General features: G+C 44.1%; 1 protein-coding gene across 1 annotated transcript in view; it reads left to right on the top strand.

The window, feature by feature from the left end:
• Positions 1-3477: 3477 nt before the first annotated feature.
• The window catches only part of dnajc24 (DnaJ (Hsp40) homolog, subfamily C, member 24), a 103788-nt gene continuing 83149 nt past the window's right edge, over positions 3478-24116 (top strand). Inside the window, exons 1-3 of the mRNA XM_041197389.1 lie at positions 3478-3653; positions 6276-6356; positions 15766-15913. Of these exons, the coding sequence (XP_041053323.1) occupies positions 15767-15913 (147 nt within the window). The 5' untranslated portion in view covers positions 3478-3653; positions 6276-6356; position 15766. The remainder of the gene's footprint in view (positions 3654-6275; positions 6357-15765; positions 15914-24116) is intronic.

Raw genomic sequence — 24116 nt, 5'->3', positions numbered from 1 at the left:
GTATGTCTCTGATCAGGTATGGGACATTCTGAAGGGGGAGGGAAAACAGCCAGAGGTCGTGGTACACATTGGTACTAATGACATAGGCAGGAAGAGTGATGAGGTCCTGCATCGGGAGTTCAGGGAGTTAGGCAGAAAGTTAAAAAACAGGACCTCTGGGGTTGTAATCTCAGGATTACTCCCTGTGCCATGTGCCAGTGAGGCTAGAAATAGGAAGATAGTGCAGCTGAACACGTGGCTGAACAGCTGGTGTAGGAGGGAGGGTTTCCGATATCTGGATCAGTGGGATCTCTTCCGGGGCAGGTGGGACCTGTACAAGAAGGACGGGTTGCATCTAAACTGGAGGGGCACCAATATCCTGGCTGCGAGGTTTGCTAGTGTCACTCGGGAGGGTTTAAACTAGTATGGCAGGGGGGTGGGGACCAGAGCAATAGGTCAGCAGGTGAAATAAATGACTGGGAACCAGTGAATATGGCCAGTAGGACTAAGAGGAAGAGCAGACAGGGAGAAATTACTGAACACAGTGGGACTGGGGGTCTGAAATGCATTTGTTTCAATGCAAGAAGTATAACAGGCAAGACAGATGAGCTTAGAGCTTGGATTAGTACTTGGGACTATGATGTTATTGCTATTACAGAGACTTGGTTGAAGGATGGACAGGATTGGCAGATAAACGTTCCATGATTTAGATGTTTCAGGCAGGATAGAGAGGGATGTAGAAGAGGTGGGGGAGTTGCACTGCTGGTTAAGGGGAATATCACAGCTGTACGACAGGAGGACATCTCAGTGGGCTCATGCAGCGAGGCAATATGGGTAGAGCTCCAGAATAGGAAGGGTGCAGTCACAATGTTGGGGGTTTACTGTAGGCCTCCCAATTGCCGGTGGGAGATTGAGGAACAGTTATGTAGGCAGATTTTGGAAAAATGTAAAAGCAATAGAGTTATTGTGGTGGGTGATTTTAACTTTCCCTATATTGACTGGGAATCACTTAGAGCTAGGGGTTTGGATGATGCAGAATTCGTAAGGTGCATCCAGGAGGGCTTCCTGAGACAATATGTAGATAGTCCAACTAGGGAAGGGGCAATATTGGACCTGGTATTAGGGAATGAACCCAGCCAGGTAGTCAAAGTTTCAGTAGGGGAGCATTTCGGGGAAAGTGACCATAATTCAGTAAGTTTCAAGGTACTGGTGGATAAGGATAACAGGAGTCCTCGGGTTAAGGTGCATAATTGGGGGAAGGCTAATTATAACAATATTAGGCAGGAACTGAGGAATCTAAACTGGAGGCGGAAGTTTGAGGGCAAATCAACAAGTAACATGTGAGGGGCTTTCAAACGTCAGTTGATAAGAATTCAGGACCGGCATGTTCCTGCTAGGATGAAGGATAAGTATGGCAAGAAAAGGGAAGCATTCGTAAGGGCTAGAAGGCTGGGAACAGATGAAGCCCGTGGAGAAAATAAAGAAAGTAGGAAGAAACTTAAGCAAGGAGTCAGGAGAACTAAAAGGGGTCATGAAAAGTCACTGGCAAACAGGATTAAGGAAAATCCCAAGGCCTTTTATACATATGTTAAAAGCAAGAGGGTAGCCAGGGAAAGGGTGGGCCCACTCAGGGACAGAGGTGGGAATCTGTGTGTGGAGTCAGAAGAAATGAGAGAGATACTAAATGAATACTTCTCATCAGTATTCACCAAAGAGAAGGACTTAGCAGTCGATTTGTCTAGGGAAGAGTGTGTAGATAGCCTGGATCATGTTGAGATCAAAAAAGAGGTGTTAGGCGTCTTGAAGAATATTAAGTTGGATAAATCCCCAGGGCCAGATGGGATATACCCCAGAGTACTGAGTGAGGCAAGGGAGGAGATTGCTGGGGCCTTGACAGAAATCTTTGTATCCTCACTAGCTACGGGTGAGGTCCCAGAGGACTGGAGAATGGCCAATATTGTTTCATTGTTTAAGAAGGGTACCAGGGATAATCCAGGAAATTACAGGCCGGTGAGCTTTACGTCAGTGGTAGGGAAATTATTGGAGAAGATTCTTCGTGACAGGATTTACTAACATTTGGAAGCAAATGGGCATATTAGTGAGAGGCAACATGGTTTTGTGAAGGGGAGGTCGTGTCTCAATAACTTGATCGAGTTTTTCGAGGAAGTGACAAAGATGATCAATGATGCAAGAGCAGTGGATGTTCAGTAAGGATGGATTTCAGTAAGGCCTTTGACAAGGTCCCTCATGGCAGACTGGTACAGAAGGTAAAGTCGCAAGGGATCAGAGGTGAGCTGGCAAGATGGATACAGAATTGGCTTGGTCATAAAAGACAGAGGGTAGCAGTGGAAGGGTGCTTTTCTGAATGGAGAGCTGTGACTAGTGGAGTTCTGCAGGGATCAGTGCTGGGACCTTTGCTGTTTGTAGTATACATAAATGATTTGGAGGAAAATGTAACTGGGCTAATTAGTAAGTTTGCAGATGAATCTAAGGTTGGAGGAGTTGCAGATAGTGAAGAGGATTGTCAAAGGATACAGTGGGATATAGATCGGTTGGAGACTTGGGCGGAGAAATGGCAGATGGAGCTGAATCCGGACGAATGCTAGATAATGCATTTTGGAAGGTCTAATACAGGCAGGAATTATACAGTAAATGGCAGCATCCTTAAGTGCATTGACGAGCAGAGGGATCTGGGTGTACAGGTCCACAGGTCACTGAAAGTGGCAATGCAGGTGGATAAGGTAATCAGGAAGGCATATGGCATGCTTGCCTTCATCGGCGGGGTATTGAGTATAAAAGCTGGGAAGTCATGCTGCAGCTGTATAGAACCTTGGTTAGGCCACACTTGGAATATTGCGTGCAATTCTGGTCGCCATATTACCAGAAGGATATGGAGGCGTTGGAGAGGGTGCAGAGGAGGTTTACCAGGATGCTGCCTGGTCTGGAGGTTATTAGCTATGAGGAGAGGTTGGAGAAACTCGATTGTTCTCACTAGAGCGACGTAGATTGAGGGGCGACTTGATAGAAGTTTACAAAATTATGAATCTCTCCAGCAAACCGTCCAATCGCATCCACCCAATCCAATCCGCCCAATACCAACCGTGCAATTACAACCATCCAATCCGATCCACCCAATTCCATTCACCCAATCCCATCCACCCAATCCCAGTTGCTTAATCTATTCTACTCAATCCCATTTGTCCAATCCCAATCTCCAAATCTCATCTACCCAATCCCAATCATCCAATTCTGACCACCCAATCCCGATTTTTAATCCATCCAATCCCGCCTCCAAATCCCATCTGCCCAATTTTGGTAATCTAATCCTATCCACCCAATCCTATCTGTTTAATCGCAGCCACTCAATCCCATCCGTCCAATCCCAGTTGTTCCACAGTGCGAGCCGCCGTCAACGTTTTTTCTCTATTTTAAAAACAGAGTCCCGCGCTCAAAGGTTTCCCTTCCTGTGGCTGCCGCGTCCTGGCGAGTTGGTTCCGGAGGAGCGTCTGAAGCCCCTTCATTTGGTTCCGAGCACAGCGGTGTTGGGTTTTAAACGGCTATTGCTGTTCCCCCGGAGGCTGTGTCCGAGCCGCCTGAGGCTGGACACCGAAAGCAGAAGAAGCTTTGGAAAGAGCCGAGCTGCCGGCGGATGTTCACAAAGTATTAGCGTCGGGGTGAGTAGCGGGGCGATTAGGATATAAACAGGCGGAGAATGAGCACGAATCACACATGGTGCAGATCAGATAACATCTTCGCAACCCCGAAATGTGGCCGCCCTTGTCTTTTCCCCAGATTGAAGTGCCGCCACTTTTCTAGCTGGGTAAACACCAAGCCACGTAACCGTACACCTGTAAAGATTTATATAGTTACAAAATTGGCAGCATATCCATATTAAGAATGTAGTTTGATGCCTCAGCATTATCGTCGTCACACGGTGGGAGGAATTACACAGCAGGATAAAAAAATGCGACGAGTGAGCTCTTAATCATTTAAGTAGGAGACGGGGAGAACTACCTCTTTCTCGATCGTTTGTATGGCACCATTGGATTTTGTGCATTCACCTGAGAGGACAAGCCAGGTGTTGATTTAACGTCTCACTTGAAAGACGGCACCGCCGAGAGTGCAGCACTCCTTTGGTACTGCACCTGAAGCGTCCGCCTGGATTTTAGGCTCAAATCCTGATGTGAGATTTAATCCCACAATTTCTTCAGCAAGTGTGCTGTTGTACCAAATAAAACCTTGCATTATAAATTCTTCGTTGTGGTTATATTTTGTAATGTCAATGATTGCAATAACTGAATCCCTGGAATTCATATGTGCCTGTGTGTATGAGAAGAAAAAATACTAAATGAATCAAGACAACAGGGATAAAGGGTAAACTTGAAGACCACCTATTCTAATATAGAGTTGCAAATTATTACAGTTTAGTTATGTGGCTTGGTGTCAAACTTTGATAACACTCCCGCCTTGTGATGTTTTACTACATGATGGGCGCTGTATAAATGTTGGTGTTGAGGAGGAGGTCTTCTAATGCAGTGGGTATTATCTCTGCCTCTGAGCCAGAAGCTCTAACTCAAGTGCCACCCCAGAATTTGATGGTCAAGGAAGGTGTGTTCATAACACTGCCAAATATCAACCTGTAAATCCTTCCCGCTTATGCCAAAGGCAGGCAGTAAGAGGGGAGAGGCTCCTGCTCAGCCATGTGATGTAAAGGAAATTGGAGCCTCTGCAATCACTATCCATAACATTGTAAAAGTGTATATTGCCACAGCAGCTCAGATTCCTGGAGGGTGGTGGGTGTATCAGTGTGGGTCAGATTGGGGCCAACAGTACAGAGTTCAATCCCCACCCCATCTGGGGTGAATTTGGGACCTCCGTCCTTGTGGAGATCGTGACACTGCAGATCAGGCCTGCCTTCATGCCGAGAAAAGTTGTTGAGGGAAATGATATGAAGAAGGAGAGGAGATGTGCAGTAGCCCAATAGACATGGTGTTTAAATAGAAGCATCACTCTGTCTTGTTGCTGACAAGCTAGCTACTTGACAGTTCCCTATTTTCCTGAGCTTTGGGTTTGAAAATGCACAGTCTAACCTGATGGATCACTCGGGATATTTTGATTCTATAGCACAGCTAACTTGATTAACTAACTTTGATGAGTAAAAGATAACTTTATTTGGCTGACCCCTAGGCCTAATAGAGGCATTGCAAAACAATGCAGAGTAACACTAAATTCCTAATTTTTCCTATAACTGCCAATTGAGCTATCACTTAATAATATAGAAATAGGGGCATTAATCTGATTGAGTTGGTTAGAAGACTAGAATGTGATGCAAAAAAATGTCAACAGACCATACTAGCTGAGGTAGTTCTTGGGGCCTTGTCCTATAGTGATATTATGGCATAAGCCATGATTAGCAACCTTCGATCGATGACACTACATAACAAGAGAAAGAATCTGTTTGAAGCTAACACTCAAATGGCTGAAAAGTGAGAGTGGAGCAGCAAGCTTATAAATCACAATATAAAGGAGAATAGAAGACTCTGGTTCTTTTTCCATTGGGACAGGCAGAAATGTCTAATTCTTTGGTTCAAGTAAACATCACCTGCTCTGTGATTCTGGTCTTTCAGCACTGTGCATAACACTGTTAATATACAGTAGGTGGATGAGTGTGTACTAAATTTCAGGTTGCTCTGGCTGCAGATGTATGTAAGTCTTAGAATTTTAGAAAATGTAAATGTTTACCTTGCAAGATAGATGAAGGAAAAACATCTATGAAATTGAACCAGTTTAACTCCCTTTTGTTTTCCAAGATGGATGGCAGTGATTTGATTTTTGCTTCAGATTAATAGTCTGGTTACCAGCTCAAATACTGAATGTGGGTTAGAGTTTCCAAGACTGAACGTAGGATTGAATTACAGCCTGCATCTATCCACCCATCCTTTTAGAGTAAATGAACATGCTTAATGCAATAAGGGCATTGTTACATTAGATTATAATGGCATTGGAGCACCACAACAGTGACTATACTTCAAAAGTACTTCAGTAGTTGTACCATGCTTAGGGACATCTGAGATTCTGAAAGGGGCTACCTAAATATAAATCTTTATTGTCACCATTTTGGATAGTTTTTGGGGAGATTACATTCCTGAAATAACCAGGAATGAGCCACTTGGAGAATTCTACTAGAACCCATTCACATTGGCTGGCCATTGAGATAAATTTGTGCTGTTGCATGAACTTTTTTTAAAAATAGTTCTTTCTGTTCTCTATTTTTGCTGACTCTTTTCTCTTTGTAGCTCCACTGCAGATTGATGAAACATTCCTGAATGGAATTGGATCAGTAGGATAATGCTATAACTCTCAGGCAACAAAGTAAGGTATGGTCTGATCCTTTAGTGTACGATTAAAGCCCTTAGGTATGCAGTGTTCAGAATGCTAAGTGTTGGACTTAGTGTTGCGTTTAAAAGGCTTGCAGAACCTTTAATGTGTTGCACCTGGTATCAAAATATACTATGTCGCAAAACTACAATTCTCTCCGCAGATGCTGTCTGACCTGCTAAGTATTTCCAGCATTTTCTGTTTTTTAAGACAATTTTTGTATTGATTTTTAGTGACAATCCATTCATAAAACAAGTCTTCATGCCAGAGTTGATCATGATCTTTTACTTTGATTTACTTATATTACTTTACGTTACTCTCCTGACTTCTCCCTTATTCTAAAATTGCATTTCAATTAGAATTTCCTTCAAAACCACATTTTAAGAACCTGAAGTTAAAATGGTTTGTATTTTTCTATGGTGTAGTTAGATTCAAAGTTATGATTGCATTTAAATGTGAAATTAAGTGTGACAGTCCATCAAGGGTGTGCAATGAGACAGGTGACAAGCTGGAGTCAGACCAAAACAGAGAGTATTGAATTAGGCTCATGTGGTAAATTCTGGTAAGCCCTTTTCAAGGTTAACCCATAGATGAAGAATCAAGAACTGACATAAGTAAGTAGACAACTGCCTGGAGTGGTAGTTATCTGTCAATCACCTGAAAGCAGTAGGTTCAAGTGATAATTACTGTAGCAGGAAGCTAGACTAGCTAGTAACTCATCAGAGGGTCTATAGAATAGACAGGCTTCTCAACCTGCATGGTCAGTAAGGGACGCATGAGGAGATGGACAACTAAACCGGACTGAGATGACGACTGGATGAGAAACAAATTAGGCTCGCGTTGGAATTCGGTGCTCAGAGGAAAGAGGTATGGTAAACATAGGAATTATTCTGAGTCGGGAACACGAGCAGCTGAACAGAAACGGTCCTAGGCGTAAACCTCACTTTGAGCTGAGTTTGAAAAAAAAATGAACAATGACATTACAGGAAAACCGTAAGTTCATTGGTTGGTAAGAAATAGCTGTAAATTAGAAAAGCGTATTATTTTTAAAGAAGTAGCGACTTAGATTTAAGTAAGAAGCGCTAAGATTAAGAGGAATCAGGGCCAGTAACGTAAAGTAATATAAGTAAACCAAAGTAAAATAAAGTTAAAAGCAAAATACTGCAGATGCTGGAAATCTGAAACAAAAACAAAAATTGCTTGGAAGACTCAGCAGGCCTGGCAGCATCTGTGGAGAGAAAGACAGAGTTAACGTTTCGAGTCCGTATGACTCTTGTTCAGGACTAAAAGAGAAGTAAAAATGTGGTGAAATATATACTGTTTAAGGGGGGTGGGACAGGTGAAGTTGGATAGAAGGCCAGTGATAGGTGAAGGCAAAGGAGAGATTGCAAAAGATGTCATAAACAAAAGGTCGAAGGGGTGTTGGTGGTGGTGATACTGGCTAAAGGAGGTGCTAGTGGTGACGTTAAGAGTAGAAAGCAAGATGAGCAAGTGTCAGATGGCCCTAATGGGGGTGGGGTGGAGGGGATGGTGTGGGAGAAAAGATTGAAGTAGGCTAAAAGATGGGGAAAAAATATATTAAAAAAAAATTTGAAAAAAGGAGATCAAAAAGGGGTGAGGATGGAGGAGAGAGTTCATGATCTGAAGTTGCTTAACTCAGTGTTAAGTTAGGAAGGCTGTAAGGTGCCTAATTGGAAAATGAGGTGCTGTTCCTCCAGTTTGTGTTGAGCTTCACTGGAACATTGCAGCAGGCCAAGGATGGACATGGGGGCATGAGAGCAGGGTGTCGTGTTGAAATGGCAAGCGACAGGGAAGTCTGGGTCATGCTTGCAAACAGACCAAAGGTGTTCCGCAAAGCGGTCACCCAGCCTGCGATTGGTCTCTCCAATGTAGAGGAAACCACATTGGGAGCAGCGAATGAAGTAGACTGAATTGAGGGAAGTGCAAGTGAAATGCTGCTTCACTTGAAAGGAGTGTTTGGGCTCTTGGACGGTGAGGAGGTGGGAATTAAAGGGGCAGGTGTTGCACCTTCTGCGATTTCATGGGAAGGTGCCGTGAGAGGGGGTTGAGGTGTAGGGAGTGATGGAGGAGTGGACCAGGGTGTCCTGGAGAGAACAGTCCCTATGGAATGCCGACAGCGGTGGGTGAAGGGAAGATGTGTTTGGTGGTGGCATCATGCTGGTGTTGGCAGAAATGGCGGAGGATGATCCTTTTGAATGCAGGGGCTGGTGAGGTGATAAGTGAGGACAAGGGGGACTGTATCATAATTCTGGGAGGGAGAAGAATGTATGAGGACAGAGGTGTGGGAGATGGGTCAGACACAGTTCAGGGCCCTGTCAACCACCGTGGGTGGAAAACCTCGGTTAAGGAAGAAGGAAGACGTGTCAGAAGCACTGTCATTGAAACAGATGCGATGGGGTTGAAGGAACTGAGAGAATGGGATGGAGTCCTTACAGGAAGCAGGGTGTGAGGAGTTGTATTTGAGGTAGCTGTGGGAGTTGGTGGGCTTGTAATGAATATTGGTGGACAGTCTAACACCAGAAATTGAGACAGAGAGAGGTCAAGGAAGGGAAGGGAAGTGTCAGTGATGGACCATGTGAAAGTGAGGGAGGGGTGGAAATTGGAAGCAAAATTAATAAATTTTTCCAGGTTCAGATGAGAGCATGAAGTGGCACTGAAACCGTCATCGATGTACCGGAGAAAGAGTTGTGGGAGGGGCCTGAGGAGGACTGGAACAAGGAATGTTTCACATACCCCATAAAGAGACAGGCATAATTGGGGCCTATGTGGGTACCCCTAGCCACACCATTTATTTGTAGGAAGTGAGACGAGTTTAAGGAGAAATTGTTCAATGAGAGAACAAATTCAGCCAATTGGAGGAGAGTGGTGGTGGATTGTTCGGGCCTCTGTTCAAGAAAGAAGCAGAGAGCCTTCAGCTCATCCTGGTGGGAGATGGAGGTGTAGAGGGTTTGGATGTCCTTGGTGAAGAGGAGACGGTTGGGGCCAGGGAAGTGGAAATTATTGATGTGCTGTAGGGCATCAGAGGAATTGTGGATGTAGGTGGGAAGAGACTGGACAAGGGGACAGAGAACGGAGTCAAGATAGGAAGAAATGAGTTCTGTGGGGCAGGAATCAGTCTATCGGGACAGCCCTGTTTGTGGATTTTGGGGAGGAGATACAAGCTGAGGTTGGGAGGCTGAGGTTGGAAACTGTGGAGGGAAGATCTCCAGAAGAGATGAGGTCAGTGACAGTCCTGGAAACAATGGCTTGATGTTCGGTGGTGTGGTCATGGTCCAGGGGGAGGTAGGAGGAAGTGTCTGCGAGTTGGTGCTCAGCCTCTGTGAGGTAGAGGTCAGTACACCTGACAACAACAGCACCACCCTTGTCGGCAGGTTTGGTAACAAAGTCAAGGTTGGACCTGAGAGAACGGAGTGCGGCAAGTTCAGAAGGAGACAGGTTAGGGTGGGTGAGAGGAGCAGAGAAATTGAGACGGACAATGTCACGCCGACTGTTCTCAATGAAAATATCAAGAGCAGGTAAGAGGTCAGAGGAAGGGGTCCAGGTGGAAGCAGAATACTGGAGGCGGGTGAAAGGATCCGTTGAACGGGGGGAGGACTCCTGCCCAAAGAAATGAGCAGGGAGATGAAGCCGGTGAAAGAAGAGTGCAGCATCATGCCAAGCCTAAATTCGTTGAGGTGAGGACGTAAGGGTATGAAATGGAGTCTTTTGCTGAGTACTGAACGTTCAGCATCAGAGAGAGGAAGGTCAGGGGGTATGGTGAATACACGGCCAGGGCTGGGATTAGAAGATGGGATGGAGTCAGAGGGATGGGAAGGGGTGGAGGGTCCTGGTTGGGCGTTGGTATCAATGAGTTGTTGGAGCTTGTGTTCCTTAGCACCTGAAAATAAAGTTAATGTAAAGGAAGTAAATTTAAGATCTGGCACCCCAGCTCAGTTATGTGAAATACGTGTCTTGTAATATGTGGAGAGTTGTGGACACTACTGGTGACCTAATGATCGCGTGTGCAGGAAGTGCTGCCAGCTGCGGAAACTTGAGTTCCAGGTTTCTGAGCTTGAGCTGTGGCTGGATTCACCAAGGCACATCCGTGAGACTGAGAGCTACATGGATAACATATTCAGAGAGGTGGTCCTAACACCACAGGAGCATGGAAGCAGAAAAGGAATGCGTGACTGCCAGGCAGTCCAAGAGAACCAGGCAGGTTCCCTGGGGCCCTGCTCTCTATAATTGGTTATCTGCTTTGGATACTGGTGAGGGTGTTGGTTCCTCAGAGGAGTGCAGTCAGGGCCAAGTTAGTGGCACCACGAGCAGCTTGGCTGTACAGGAGGAGAGGAAGAAGAAAGGAAGAGCAATAGTGATAGTGGATTCAGTAATTAGGGGAACAGGCAGGTGTTCCTGTGGCCGTAGATGTGACTCCAGAATGGTATGTTGCATCTCTGGCGTCAGGGTCAAGGACGTCACTGAGCAACTACAGGGCATTCTTGTGGGGGGGTGTGAATAGCAGAGGTCGTGGTCCACATTGGCACCAATGACATGGGTAGGAAGGGGGATATGGTCCTGCAGACAATTCAGGGAACCAGGTGGAAAATTAGGAAGCAGGACCTCAAAAGTAGTAATTTTCATATTATTCCCCCAGTGCCATGTGGAAGTAAGTATAGAAATGGGAGGACAAAGCAGATGAATGCATGACTGGAAAGATGGTGCAGGAGGAAGAGCTTCAGATTCCTGGGACTGGCTCTGGGGGAAATGGCACCTTCACAAGGGTGGTGGTGTAGTGGTATTGTCACTAAACTAGTCATCCAGAGACCCAGGCTAATGGCCTGAGACCTGGGTTCGAACCAAGGCAGATGGTTTGAATTCAATAAAAATCTGGAATTAAAAGTTTCATGATGTCCATGAAACCATTGTCAATTGTTGTAAAAACCCACCTGGTTTACTAATGTCCTTTAGGAAAGGAAAGCTGCCGTCACTAGGTCTGGCCTACACGTGAGTCCAAACCCACAGCACAGAATCTGGTTGATTCTTAAGTGCACTCTGAAATGGCCAAGCAAGCTATTCAAACAAGCCACTACAAAACCTAAAAGGAATGAAACCAGATGGACCACTTGGCATCGACTTGGGCACCAGAAACGTCAATGGCAAACTCAGCCCTGTTAACCCTGCAAAGTCCTCCTTACTGACTTCTGGGGGCTTGTGCTGAAACTGGGAGAACTGTCTCAGACTAGTCAAGCAACAGCCTGACATAGATACACTCTCATGATCATACCTTACAGGTAATGTCCCAGGCACCGCCATCATCATCCCTGGGTATGTCCTATCACACTGGCAGGATGGATGCAGCAGAGGTAGCGGCACAATGGTATACTATCAGGAGGGAGTTGCCCTGGGGGTCCTCAACTGTGGACCCCATGAAGTCTCATGACATCAGGCCAAACATGGGAAGGAAACCTCCTGCTGATTACCACATACTGCTCTCCCTCAGCTGATGAATCAATACTGCTCCATGTTGAACACCACTTGGAGGAAACATTGAGGGTGGCAAGGGTGCAGAATGTACTCTGGGTGGGGATCTTCAATGTCTGTTACCAAGTGTGGCTTGGTAGCACCACTACAGACTGAGCTGGAAGAGTCCTAAAGGATATAGCTGCTATACTGGGTCTGCAGCAGATGGTGAGGGAACCAAGAAGAGGGATAAACATACTTGACCTCATCCTCACCAAACTGCCTGCCATAGATGCATCTGTCCATGATAGCATTGATAGGAGTGACCATCGCACCGTCCTTGTGGAGACGAAGTCTCGTCTTTGCTGTCTTACTGCAATTATACAAGGCTTTGGTGAGATCAAACCTGGAGTATTGCGTGCAGTTTTGGTCTCCCTACCTAAGAAAGGACATACTTGCCATAGAGAGAGTGCAGCAAAGATTCACTAGGTTGATACCAGGGATGGAAGACTGTTGTATGAGGAGAGATTGGTTCGACTGGGCCTGTATTCACTAGAATTTAAAAGAATGAGGGGATCTGAATGAAATGTATAAAATTCTAACAGGGCTAGACAAACTGGATATGGATAGGATGTTTCCCCTGGATCGGGAGTCGAACCAGGGGCCACAGTCTCGGTATTCGGGGCATGCCATTTAGGGCTGAGATGAGGAAAAATTTCTTCACTCAGAGGGTGGCCAACCTGTGGAATTCTCTACCACAGAAGGCTGTGGGGGCCAGGTCAAGAAAGAAACTGATTCATTTTTGGATATTAGGAGCATCAGGGGGCATGGAGAGAAAGTGACACCATTCAACACCATTTGCGACGACTCGGTTACTGAAGCAGTCCATGTCCAAATGCAGCAAGACCTGCACAATATCCAGGTTTGGGCAGACAAGTGGTAAGTAGCATTTGTACCACACAAGTGCCAGGCAATGACCATCTCCAACAAGAGAGAACCTAACCATCACCCCATGACATTCAGTGGCATTACCATCACAGAATCCCCCACAAGCAACATCCTGGGGGTTACCGTTGACCTGAAACTGAACTGGACTAGCCATATAAATACTATGGCTACAAGAGCAGGTCAGAGGCTAGGAATCCTACAGTGGGTACAGAACAGTTCTGTTGAAGGGTCATTCGGACTCGAAACGTTAACTGTGCTACTCTCTGCAGGTGCTGCCAGACCTGCTGAGTTTTTCCAGGTATTTTTGTTCTTGTTTTCTACAGCAGTATGTGTCCAGTCCAACAAGAAAGGAGGCACTGCTAGACCTGGCCCTGGAAATGAGGTGGGCCAAGTAGATCAAGTGTTAGTGGGGGAACATTAGGAGATGGTGATCATTGGCGGGAAAAACTGTAGCTGAACAATGGACTACCTTCAAAGAAGAAATGGTTTGGGCACAGTATATTCCCTCAAAAGGGAAAGGTAGGGCAAACAAACCCAGAACTCGCTGGATGATAAAGGAGATAAAGAAGAAAAAGTTTGTTTATGACAGGTGTCAGGTAGAAAATACAGTTGAGAACTGAGCTGAATACAGAACGTTCAGAGGAGAGGTGAAAAAGCAAATAAGAGAAGTGAAGAGGGATTATGAGAAAAGATTGGCAGTCAACATAAAGGGGTATCCCAAAGTTTTCTGTAGACAAATAAATAGTAAAAGGGTGGTAAAAGGAGGAGTAGGGCTGATTGGGGACCAAAAAAGGGTTTTACACCTGGAGGTAGGGGGCATGGCTGAGGTGTTAAATGAATACTTTGCATCTGTCTTTACCAAGGAAACAGATGCTACCCAGGCCATGGTGACAGGTGAGGAAATTCTGTCACTCGAAGGGATAAAAATGGATAAGGAGGAGGTTTTGGATGAACTGTCAGTACTTAAGGCTGACAAGGCACCAGGACAGATGAAATGCATCCAAGGATATTGAATGAAATGAGAGTGGAATTTGCCAGGGGCACTGGCCATAATCTTTCAGTCTTCCCTAGATTCGGGGGAGGTGCCAGAGGACTGGAGATTTGCAAACATTACGCCCTTGTTCAAAAATGGTGTAAGGATAAGCCCAGCAATTACAGACCAGTCAGTTTAACTTCGGTGGTGGGGAAGCTTCTAGAAATAATTATTCAGGACAGAATTAATAGCCACGTGGAAAATGTGGGTTGATTAGGAAGAGCCAGCCTGGATTTCTAAAGGGGAAATTGTGTTTTCACTAACTTACTGTTACCTCTTCAAAAAACTTCAGCGAGCGTTGATGAGGGTAATGCTATGGGGAAAGGTCGTTGTCTAAGACCTTTCTGCCGTAGTGCATCGAGGGGCTGGAAAAGATATAGACCCCCTCGGGCTGTAAGGCTTGCAATGAATGTATGCTTTGAATACTAACTGTATTATGATTGTATTGAAACACCTCAGTATAACATGATGTATGTTGATAACTCCAATACCATTGCACTGTCTGTAATGACCATATTGGAAAAACTCAGCACGTCTGACTGCATCTGTAGGGAAAGAAACAGAGTTAACATTTGGAGTCTGTATGACTGAGTGCAGAAACATTGGTTGATATTCGTTGGAACTGTGTAACCTCTGTGTTGTAACAATTTATAGGAAATATAAAAATTCATACAATAAAGATTGCTGTCTTACAAATATACATACGAACTAGGTGCAGGAGTAGCTCACATGGCCCTTCAAAACTGCTTCGCCATTCAATAAGATCATGGCTGATCTGATTGTAACCTCCCGCTTTCTGCCAATAACTTTTCACCCCCTTACTAATCAAGAACTTATCTATCTCTGCCTTAAAATTATTCAAAGATCCTGCTTCCACTGCCTTTTGAGAAAGAGTTTCAAAAATCCATGACCCTCTGAGGGGAAAACATTTCTCATCTGGTCTAAATGAGCAACTCATTATTTTTAAACAGTGACCATTCGTTCTAGTTTCTCCCACAAGAGGAAACATCCACTCTGTCGAGGCCCCTCAGGATCTTAACTGTACTGTCTAGGTTAGATGAATGATTGGTCTGAGTTTTGAGGAAAGACTGGAACAATTACCTTTGTGTTCCCACAAACTGACAAAATTGAGTGTGCAATTTGATGAGGTGTTCAGAACAATAAAATAATTAAACATGTTTTTTTACTGATACATAAATCAAAGACCAGGTGCTGTAATCTTGAGAGAAATTTTAGAATACATAATGGAGATTAGAAGAAATGTTTTCACAACTCCGAATATGGAATAAATTATCACGTTGTGATTGATACTTAATTGATCATGGCGTTCAAAGTGGTAATGGTTACATTGAAGAATGATGTAAAAGGACATCAGACTTTTAAAAGCAGGAGAATGGGACTTGGTAAAATCAGCCCCCAAGAAGGACTGAATGGACTACATAGAACATTGGCATAGAAATAAGCCATTTCACCCAACCAGTACATGTTGGTGTTTAAGGTCTGCACAACCCTCCTCGCAATTTTTCTCATTTATTTATTTCTCCCTTTTTTGCTTTATAGCTCCCTCTTAAATGCATCAATAATATTCACTTCAGTGGCCTTAGCCCCCAGCAACAAAACTTGTATGATGTTCTATGCATGATTTGGTAATATAGATAGTTTAATGAGAAATTGAAGAAAACGAGCAAGTGGTGAAATTGATACAGTTCATATGCTAAATCCTGGTACCCATTGGGGATTCCAATTCTGCAGGAAATGCATTGTTAACACCTGGAAAAACTCTCCTCCCCTCAATTATTGCAGCATTCGGAAATGATAAAAGTCCTTTATTTTTTCCTTTTTGTTTTGTTTATTGTCATTCTGCTTTGTATCATCCATTTTTAAGTATGTTCATTGCCTGTATTGTCAGCTGCAGAATTAAATGCAGAGTCAAAATCAATTACTGTCATGTTTGTTTTCCTTTAAAGCATGGATTCCAACAAGACGCATGTGAAAAACAGCTGTCGAATGACATCTGAAAATATCCTTGAGAAGGACTGGTACGAAATTCTGGGTGCAAGCCCATCAGACAGTCTGCAGGAGCTCAGACAGAATTATCAGAGACTGGCCCTATTGGTGAGTCCTTTTTGGTGGAGAGGGAACGAATGTTGAAAAGCAGCGCTACTCTTTATTTTTGAACGTAAGCAGGTGAACATCAGTAATGTGGTAAATTCTCAATAAAACAACAAAAGATTGAGAAGAAGTTGAAACCTTAAAAATTAATTGCAATGAACAGATCCGAAAAACATATCAAAGAGAAGGAAAGTAGCGCACGTGAGACTATTTATAAATGAGAAACAGAGTTAATCACTTACAAATTAAATAATTGAGCTACTTCTGCATATTCTGTTAGACAAACTAATATCAAAAAAGACTCAGTGGCAGCAGCTAAAGAGGATAGTGAAAGGCTGTGCAGGCGAGAAATGACAGCAAGCTAAACAAATGTCCTGATAAATGCTGTACAGAAGAAATGATGTCTGATTTAAACGGACTGTATGAAGATCCATCCTAGTTTGGAACAATATGGGACTAAAGAGCTGGAGAGAGAATTGGAGCAATTGGACGTTTATCTTGGCTTATTGTGTAAATTCTGAGGAAGGTGCTAAGTCTTCCATACTTAATTTGGTTTAATTCTAGAATTAGAAGAAATTCCATTCTTCCACAGCAGACTAGATTCGTCATGAGAAACCAAGTTCACTTGCTCCTTTTGAAGGTTCAAAAAAATTAATGTTACTTGTCATCACAAGTTTGTGGACTTGGGCATTAACATTCTTTTGGATATTATAATAGTGCTAATCATTTTCCTCGAAGAGATCAGAGTTAGATTTAGGGATGTGTTTGCACTTCCCATTAGCTACCTGCATGACAGCATAAACCAAAGGTGCATATTTAAGCCCTTCACATATGTAGTTCTTCAAAGGTGGCGTGAGAAAATGCCTGTAGAGGCGAGGCCTGGATATGAATTGGCCAGATGCTTTATTTCGCAGCAAGTGAGCATACAACGAGCAAGTTTAATCTTCAGCACATCTTGTCTTTGCAAGATAATACAAAATAATGAACATACCAAGCTAACGCACACCAAGATATCATCTTATTTAATTCAAATAAAATAATTCCTAATGACGCTTCTTATGTTATTAAGGATATTTTACATAAACATACGAATTAGGAGTAGGCCACTTAGCCTTTCGAGCCTGCTTTGCCTTCAATCAGATCATAACTGATCTGATTGTAACCTCAATCCCACATTTCTGCTTGACCATGATAACCTTTCACCTCCTTGTTAATCAAGAATCTATCTAGCTCTGCCTTAAAAGTATTCAAAGACTCTGCTTACACTGCCTTTTGAGGAAGAGACTTCCAAAGTCTCATGACCCTCTGAGAGAATTTCTCCTCATTTCTGTCTTAAATGAGTGAAAATAAGAGACGGATAACATTTAAAGAGAAATTTGAACTTCCAGTTAATAGCTGAAAGAATGATACATTAAGGTTTCATGTTTTAAAACTTAGAGTAACAAATGATTAAAAGCAATATTGACTAAACACTTTTTTCCTTTTGTAGGCAACTCATACTTTAAACTACAGAGAGGAACATGTCCCTTTTATACTTATCACCCATTGCACTCTCTTCAGAATTACAGTCCTTTTAAGCAAACAGTTCACAATTACTCCCAGATTCCAGTTGGTTCCGATATCCCCGTTTCGCCAAATAGTAACTTTAAAGTAACTGTCTCTAGCTTTCCTCAATTTTCAGAGAGTTCCTTAAATCCTCCACTAGCAGTAATGCCTGTTCTGATGTTCTTCTACCTCCTGGTCATGCCACGACAAATCTCCTGGAATCCTTAGATGGCTGCAGGATACATCTCTTTGACTAAAGGTTATCTCCCTCCTACATCCAGCTGTCGTAGCTCACCAAGCCAAGCAGTCTCTTCTCTCAACTGACTACACAGAACTGCTGAATGTCTGTCATATTTATTTATTTGTAGAGAGGTCTGTAATCTGATCTCAAAATGGCTTCCTCTGCTGCCTTCCCATAGCAGAGTGAAACAGATTAACCTTGAATCAAGGTAAAAAATGCTAATTAGCTATGCTATCCTTAACCTCAACTTCCTTTCATCTTAGATGTAAATGGATAATTTACAGCATAAACTGTTGACAACCCAATGCCTGCAACACCTTTCTGGGACTTTAGGAGACACAGGGTCCACTCTTAGTAAACTCAGAAACTGGTGCCATTGTCTTCAAGCATAAAAACCATACACCTTCTTCTCAGTAAAACAATCTAAGCCTTTCTTTGATCTCTAACAATCAAAGCTACTGTCCGGCAGATTGCAGAAAGGTCACATGACCCGCTTGCCTAAATTTAAAACTACAGTCCCAAAATTCATCACTCTTATTCATCACTCACAGTTGTAACACTTAAACCAAATTAATAATAAAATTAGTGCCAGTGATTGAGATGATAAAACACTTCTCATTAATTTAAGCCTCTGTGTTTTGATGCAAGTTGCAGTTGCATAGTCGTGTGTGAAGAACGTGAAATAGAATATGTTTGATTATGAATCTACATTGTAGGAAGCTGTTTGTTTAGTTACAATAAACTGGACTGGCCTCTATAAGGTATTACTGCCTGCCTCCATGGCCGGAACCTAAGTGTACTCTAGGTAGCCCTGTGCAAGATTATTGTTTAAATGCATTCATAGATATTATTAGTCACTATTGTAAGAAACCTTTTAGTTTGTTTCATAGCTGTCATTGTGCAGTTGGTCCCTGTAAGGTCTATTTTCACTGACTATCCTCCTATGAGAATGGATGTTTTTTTAAAAAATATTTTTGGAGAATGTTGTGTTATTCTGTAAAGAATTGTGTATGTGCATGCTTGTCAAACATACATGGTCGCCTTTAGGTAATATAGCTTGGAGTGACTTGAACATGTTATCACCAGGGCAGTTATGGGGCTTGTAGGAGCAGGAAACATGATGGACTTAATTAGATGGCAGCCAAAATTGTGGTTTCTCCATGGTGGTTTGGGATGCAGAGATTTAGTCTGAAGCATGGCAGTGGCGGGTCAGGCCTCACAATGTCCCATCGCGGATTGCTACTTCTAATACATTTACATGCCATGAATACTCATTATATTAAAACTTGCTGTAATTATGTGCTACCTTCAAAGTTAAGTCAGCGGTGCACGAGAATCTCGTAGCACCCAGTTCAACTTTGTTTAAAGGTGGCATACAACAGCTGGCTTTGTACTGTTGTGTCTGAGGTCAACCCTTTTCTTTGAACTCTGCAGGAGAAGGGAGAGGAGCAGGAGAATGGCAACTGCCATGGAAGCTTCAGACCAGCAAAGGTGAGGCTGGGCAGGGGAGGGGACATGAGAAGTGGAAGAGGGATCCAGAGGAGGACAGGGTAGGGTCAGGGGCATGGAGAGGATGCAACAAAGGAGGGCTCTTGACAGTCAACAATGGAGGCCCGCAATGCCAGTAGCAGGCAGCACCAGAGTGGGAGGCTGGTCTGGAGCAGCCACTCAGGGAGGGCATTGTAAAGGATGGGCACTGGCGTGTCGTTGCATCCTCAGGACAAGAACTAACTACCGGCAGAGGCAATACCAGAGAAGACTGAGGTTGTCCCAAGAAGTGGTCACTGATATATGTGGGATTGTGCTACAAGACCTGCAGCCATTTGGATTTGGTCGGAAGCTCACGTCAGTCCCACTCTGGTGCTGCCTGCTACTGGCATTGCGGGCCTCCATTGTTGACTGTCAAGAGCCCTCCTTTGTTGCATCCTCTCCATGCCCCTGACCCTACCCTGTCCTCCTCTGGATCCCTCTTCCACTTCTCATGCCCCCTCCCCTGCTCCGTCTCACCTTTGCTGGTCTGAAGCTTCCATGGCAGTTGCCATTCTCCTGCTCCTCTCCCTCCTCCTGCAGAGTTCAAAGAAAAGGGTTGACCTCAGACACAACAGTACAAAGCCAGCTGTTGTATGCCACCTTTAAACAAAGTTGAACTGGGTGCTACGAGATTCTCGTGCACCGCTGACTTAACTTTGAAGGTAGCACATAATTACAGAAAGTTTTAATATAATGAGTATTCATGGCATGTAAATGTATTAGAAGTAGGAATCCGCTATGGGACATTGTGGTTACTGCGATGCTTAGTTTTTTTCACCACCAGTGCTCTCCAGGGCACCACAGGTGACATACATGGCATATCACAGGCTGTGGGAGCCGGCTCCTGACACTAGAGCAGAGGTGTCACCTACTTCCAATCCTGCCATCAGGAATGGCGCACCACAGGTAACATACTGCCCTACATCGCTATCAACTGGTGTTCAATTATGCAGAGAGACTAGAGAAGCTGGGATTGTTCTCCTTAGAGCAGAATATGTTAAAGTGAGATTTCATAGAGATTATTCAAACAATGAAGGGTTTTGTTAGACCAAACAAGGAGAATCCGTTTTCACTGCCAAATGGGCTGATAACCAATGGACACAGATTTAAAGCCAAGGACAAAGGAACCAGAGGGGAAGTGGGGAGGAATTTTTTTACAGTTTTAACAGCCTGGAATTCATTGTTTGACAAAGTGGTAGAAGCAGATTCAAAAGCAACCTCTTGAAAAGAAAAGAATTGCAGGGTTTTGGGGAAAAAGTAGGGGAATGGGATGAATGGAGCCAGCACAGGCACAGTAGCTGAATGGCCTTCAGTGCTGATTCTATATCTCTTTCCAAACCATAGGTGCACTTCATCTGTCACAATTAAAGGGATGTTTGTTCTAGACAAATCCCTTGAAGCTGATTTCCAACAATCTTTTGAAAAGAAAGCTGGTCATTGATTGGCAGGTTTTTTTCTCTTGCATTGCAAATGTGAAACACCTCAGCAAAACCAGTATCCTATAACTTCAAAAGTAATCTTAGTTACACTTTTATTAAGTAAAATAAAAAGCAATCCAGGCATTTCTCTGCAGTTTTGACCTGTAGCCTGAAGAGAAAATAAACATAAAAACGTAAGGAATAAGAGCAGGGTTAGGCAATACAGCCCCTGCTCCACAAAGGTCATAGCTGGAGCTCGACATCAATTTTGCCACATATCCCCATATCCTTTGATTCCCTTGGTTCTCGAAAATTTATTGATCTAACACTTGAGTGTACTCAGACTGAATATCCACAGTCCTCTGAGGGTAGAAAATCCCAAAGATTTCTAATCTTCTTAGGTTTTTTTTATTCATTCATGGAATGTGGGTGTCGCTGGCTAGACCAGCATTTATTGCCCATCCGTAATTGCCCTTGAGAAGGTGGTGGTGAGCTGCCGCCTTGAATTGCTGTAGACCATGTGCTGTTTGGGAGGGAGTTCCAGGATTTTGACCCAGCGCCAGTGAAGGAACGACGATATAGTTCCAAGTCAGGATGGTGAGTGGCTTGGAGGGGAACTTCCAGGTGGGAGTGTTCCCATGCATCAACTGCTCTTGTCCTTCTAGATGGTAGTGGTTGTGGGTTTGGAGGAGCTGGCTAAGGAGGCTTGATGAGTTCCTGTAGTGCAGTGAAGAAATTTCTCCTTGCCTCAATCCTAAGTGTCCAACTCATGCTAAATCTATGACTCGGGAATCGGGGAAAACTCTCCACTGGTTGGAGTCATACCTAGCACAAAGGAAGATGGTTGTGATTGTTGGAGGTCAGCCATCTCAACTCCAGGACATCGCTGCAAAAGTTCCTCAGGGCCCTAGGCCCAACCATCTTCAGCTGTTTCATCAGTGACCTTCCTTCCATCTTAAGGTCAGAAGGGGGAATGTTCACTGATGATTGCACAGTGTTTAGCACCATTCACGACTCCTCAGATACTGAAGCAGTCCATGTCCAAGTGCAGCAAGACCGGGACAATATCCAGGCTTGGGCAGACAAGTGGCAAGTAACATTCGTGCCACACAAGTGGCCATCTCCAGCAAGAGAGAATCCAACCATCGCCCCTTGATGTTCAATAGTATTACCATCACAGAATCCCCCACTATCAACATCCTGGGCATTACCATTGGCCAGAAACTGAACTGGACTAACCATATAAATACCGTGGCTACAAGAGAAGGCCAGAGGCTAGGAATCGTGCGACAAATAACTCACCTCCTGATTCCCCAAAGCCTGTTCACCACCTACAAGGCACAAGTCAGGAGTGTGATGAAATACTCTCCACTTGCCTGGACAAGTGCAGCTCCAACAACACTCAAGAAGCTTGACACCTTCCAGGACAAAGCAGCATGCTTGATTGGCACCACATCCGCAAACATTCACTCCCTCCACCACTGACGCACAGTAGCAGCAGTGTGTGCCATCTATAACATGCTCTGCAGGAATTCACCAAGGCTTCTTAGACAGTACCTTCCAAACCCACGACCACTAGAAAGCCTAGAAAGACAAGGGCAGCAGATGGGAACACCACCACCTGGAGGTTCCCCTCCAAGTAATTCACCATCCTGGCTTGGAAATATATCTCCGTTCCTTCACTGTTGCTGGGTCAAAATCTTGGGACTCCCTTCCTAACAGCACTGTGGGTGTACCTACATCACAAGGACTGCAGCAGTTCAAGAAGGCAGCTCACCACCTTCTCAAGAGCAACTAGGGATGGGCAATAAATGCTGGCCCAGCCAGCGTAGCCCACATCCTGTGAATGAATTAAAAAAAATTCTCTGACTAGCGAAAACCACCTCTCAGCATGTATCCTGCTTAAGCCCACTCAGTATTTTATACATTTTTAATGAGATCATCTTTCATTCATCTCAACTTCAGAGAATATAGGTCCGCTCTACTCTAATCTATTGACCTCTCCTCAGCAGTTCATCCACCAAACAATTAATTTCCACCTCCCATCTAGGCTGTTACTTAATAGCAATTGGAGAAACTGCTGCACATCCCAAACTGTTGAAAGCAGCCTTGACTGTACTTATATGGAAGAACAAAAGCGCCTTAATGCAGATATTGAAAACCTGAAATAAAAATCTGGAAATACACAGCAAGTCGCAAATCTGAAACGTTAACTCTGGGTGGTATTTTATCTGTGACACATCGTTCCCAACAGCAGAACCAGAAGTGGGTGGCACTTCCACTTACATGTTGGGAGGAGCAACGCACGCAATTACAATGCAAATTTTAAGTGTGGGCAGCAGACACATCCCATGTACAACAATGTAGCAAGGGATCGCTCTCTTAACTGCCTGCCTCCTTATCAGCTGCTGATGTCAGGGTTGCAACAAGGCTTAGTGGCTGTAAAAGAAAAAAATAAGTATTGAGGCTACAATGGTGGCACTGTACATTTTATATAGATATCACAATGTATTTTGTTCAATTGACTTGTGTGCAAAATGTGCCTTTGTTGGGACATCTTCCTTTGGAGGGCATATTGCGCTGTCATGCTTCATGTTTGGCAGTTGTTGAATGAAGGGGACTGAAGGACATCTAACCTTTGTAGGCTTCAATGAGGCAGTGTGTTGGATATCAATGATGTGTGGCATGATTTGTACTCTCAAGGCAAGGTGACTTGGCTGCACATGCAGCATCTGCCGGCTTCCCCATAAACTTGCCAAGCAGATTGGCCAAGGTCACTGACTAGTGCAAGAAGTGATGTGCTGCTCATGCAGTCATAGTCTTGACAATGTGGGCAAGGAACAGAGAGATGTTTCATGATGGCTTAATTGACCTGAATGTCAGTGCAAAGCCGGTACCCTCGGAGGGGGAGGGGGGGACGGGCTCATCTCTTTTCGTACAGCTTGAGAATGTTCCACCTCCCTTGGTCTACTAGGGGATAGAGGATGTGTGTAGTGAGGTAGCTCTGGATGAAGCCTGGCAGAGGTCAATGCAGAAATGGAGCAGGGAAAGGTTTGCAGCAAGAAAATGGTAGGTGCATCACTCTGGCTCAAAATTATTGAGGATGAGGTTGTCTCTAATACCCCTGACAAGTTTCTGCATGGTCCTGGCAGTTGGGAGAGCTGCCTCAAGATCTCTGTCGTTTTCCTCATATTCTTCTCCATCTTCCTCATCTGAGGAGGTTAGCAGTTCCTCCATGTCTTCAATTGGCAATTCTGCCCTTTGCAGTGCCGTGTTATGCAAGGCAAGCAAGCAACGACAATCCTGGAGAACCTCTGTGGCGAATATTGTAAAGCTCTACTGGACTACACAAGGCATCAAACTCATTTTGGACAATTTGCTGTAAGATTGCCCTTTTTATGCAGTGTTGTAACGATGTTCTGTAGGGATGTAGGGATGATGCACTGGTGTCACGAGCCACGTTCTGAGGGTA

Source organism: Carcharodon carcharias, chromosome 10, assembly GCF_017639515.1.
Source record: "Carcharodon carcharias isolate sCarCar2 chromosome 10, sCarCar2.pri, whole genome shotgun sequence".
In the NCBI taxonomy this organism is placed as follows: domain Eukaryota; kingdom Metazoa; phylum Chordata; class Chondrichthyes; order Lamniformes; family Lamnidae; genus Carcharodon; species Carcharodon carcharias.
The sequence above is the reverse complement of the archived record's forward strand: the minus strand, read 5'-3'. Positions and strand labels throughout refer to the sequence as shown.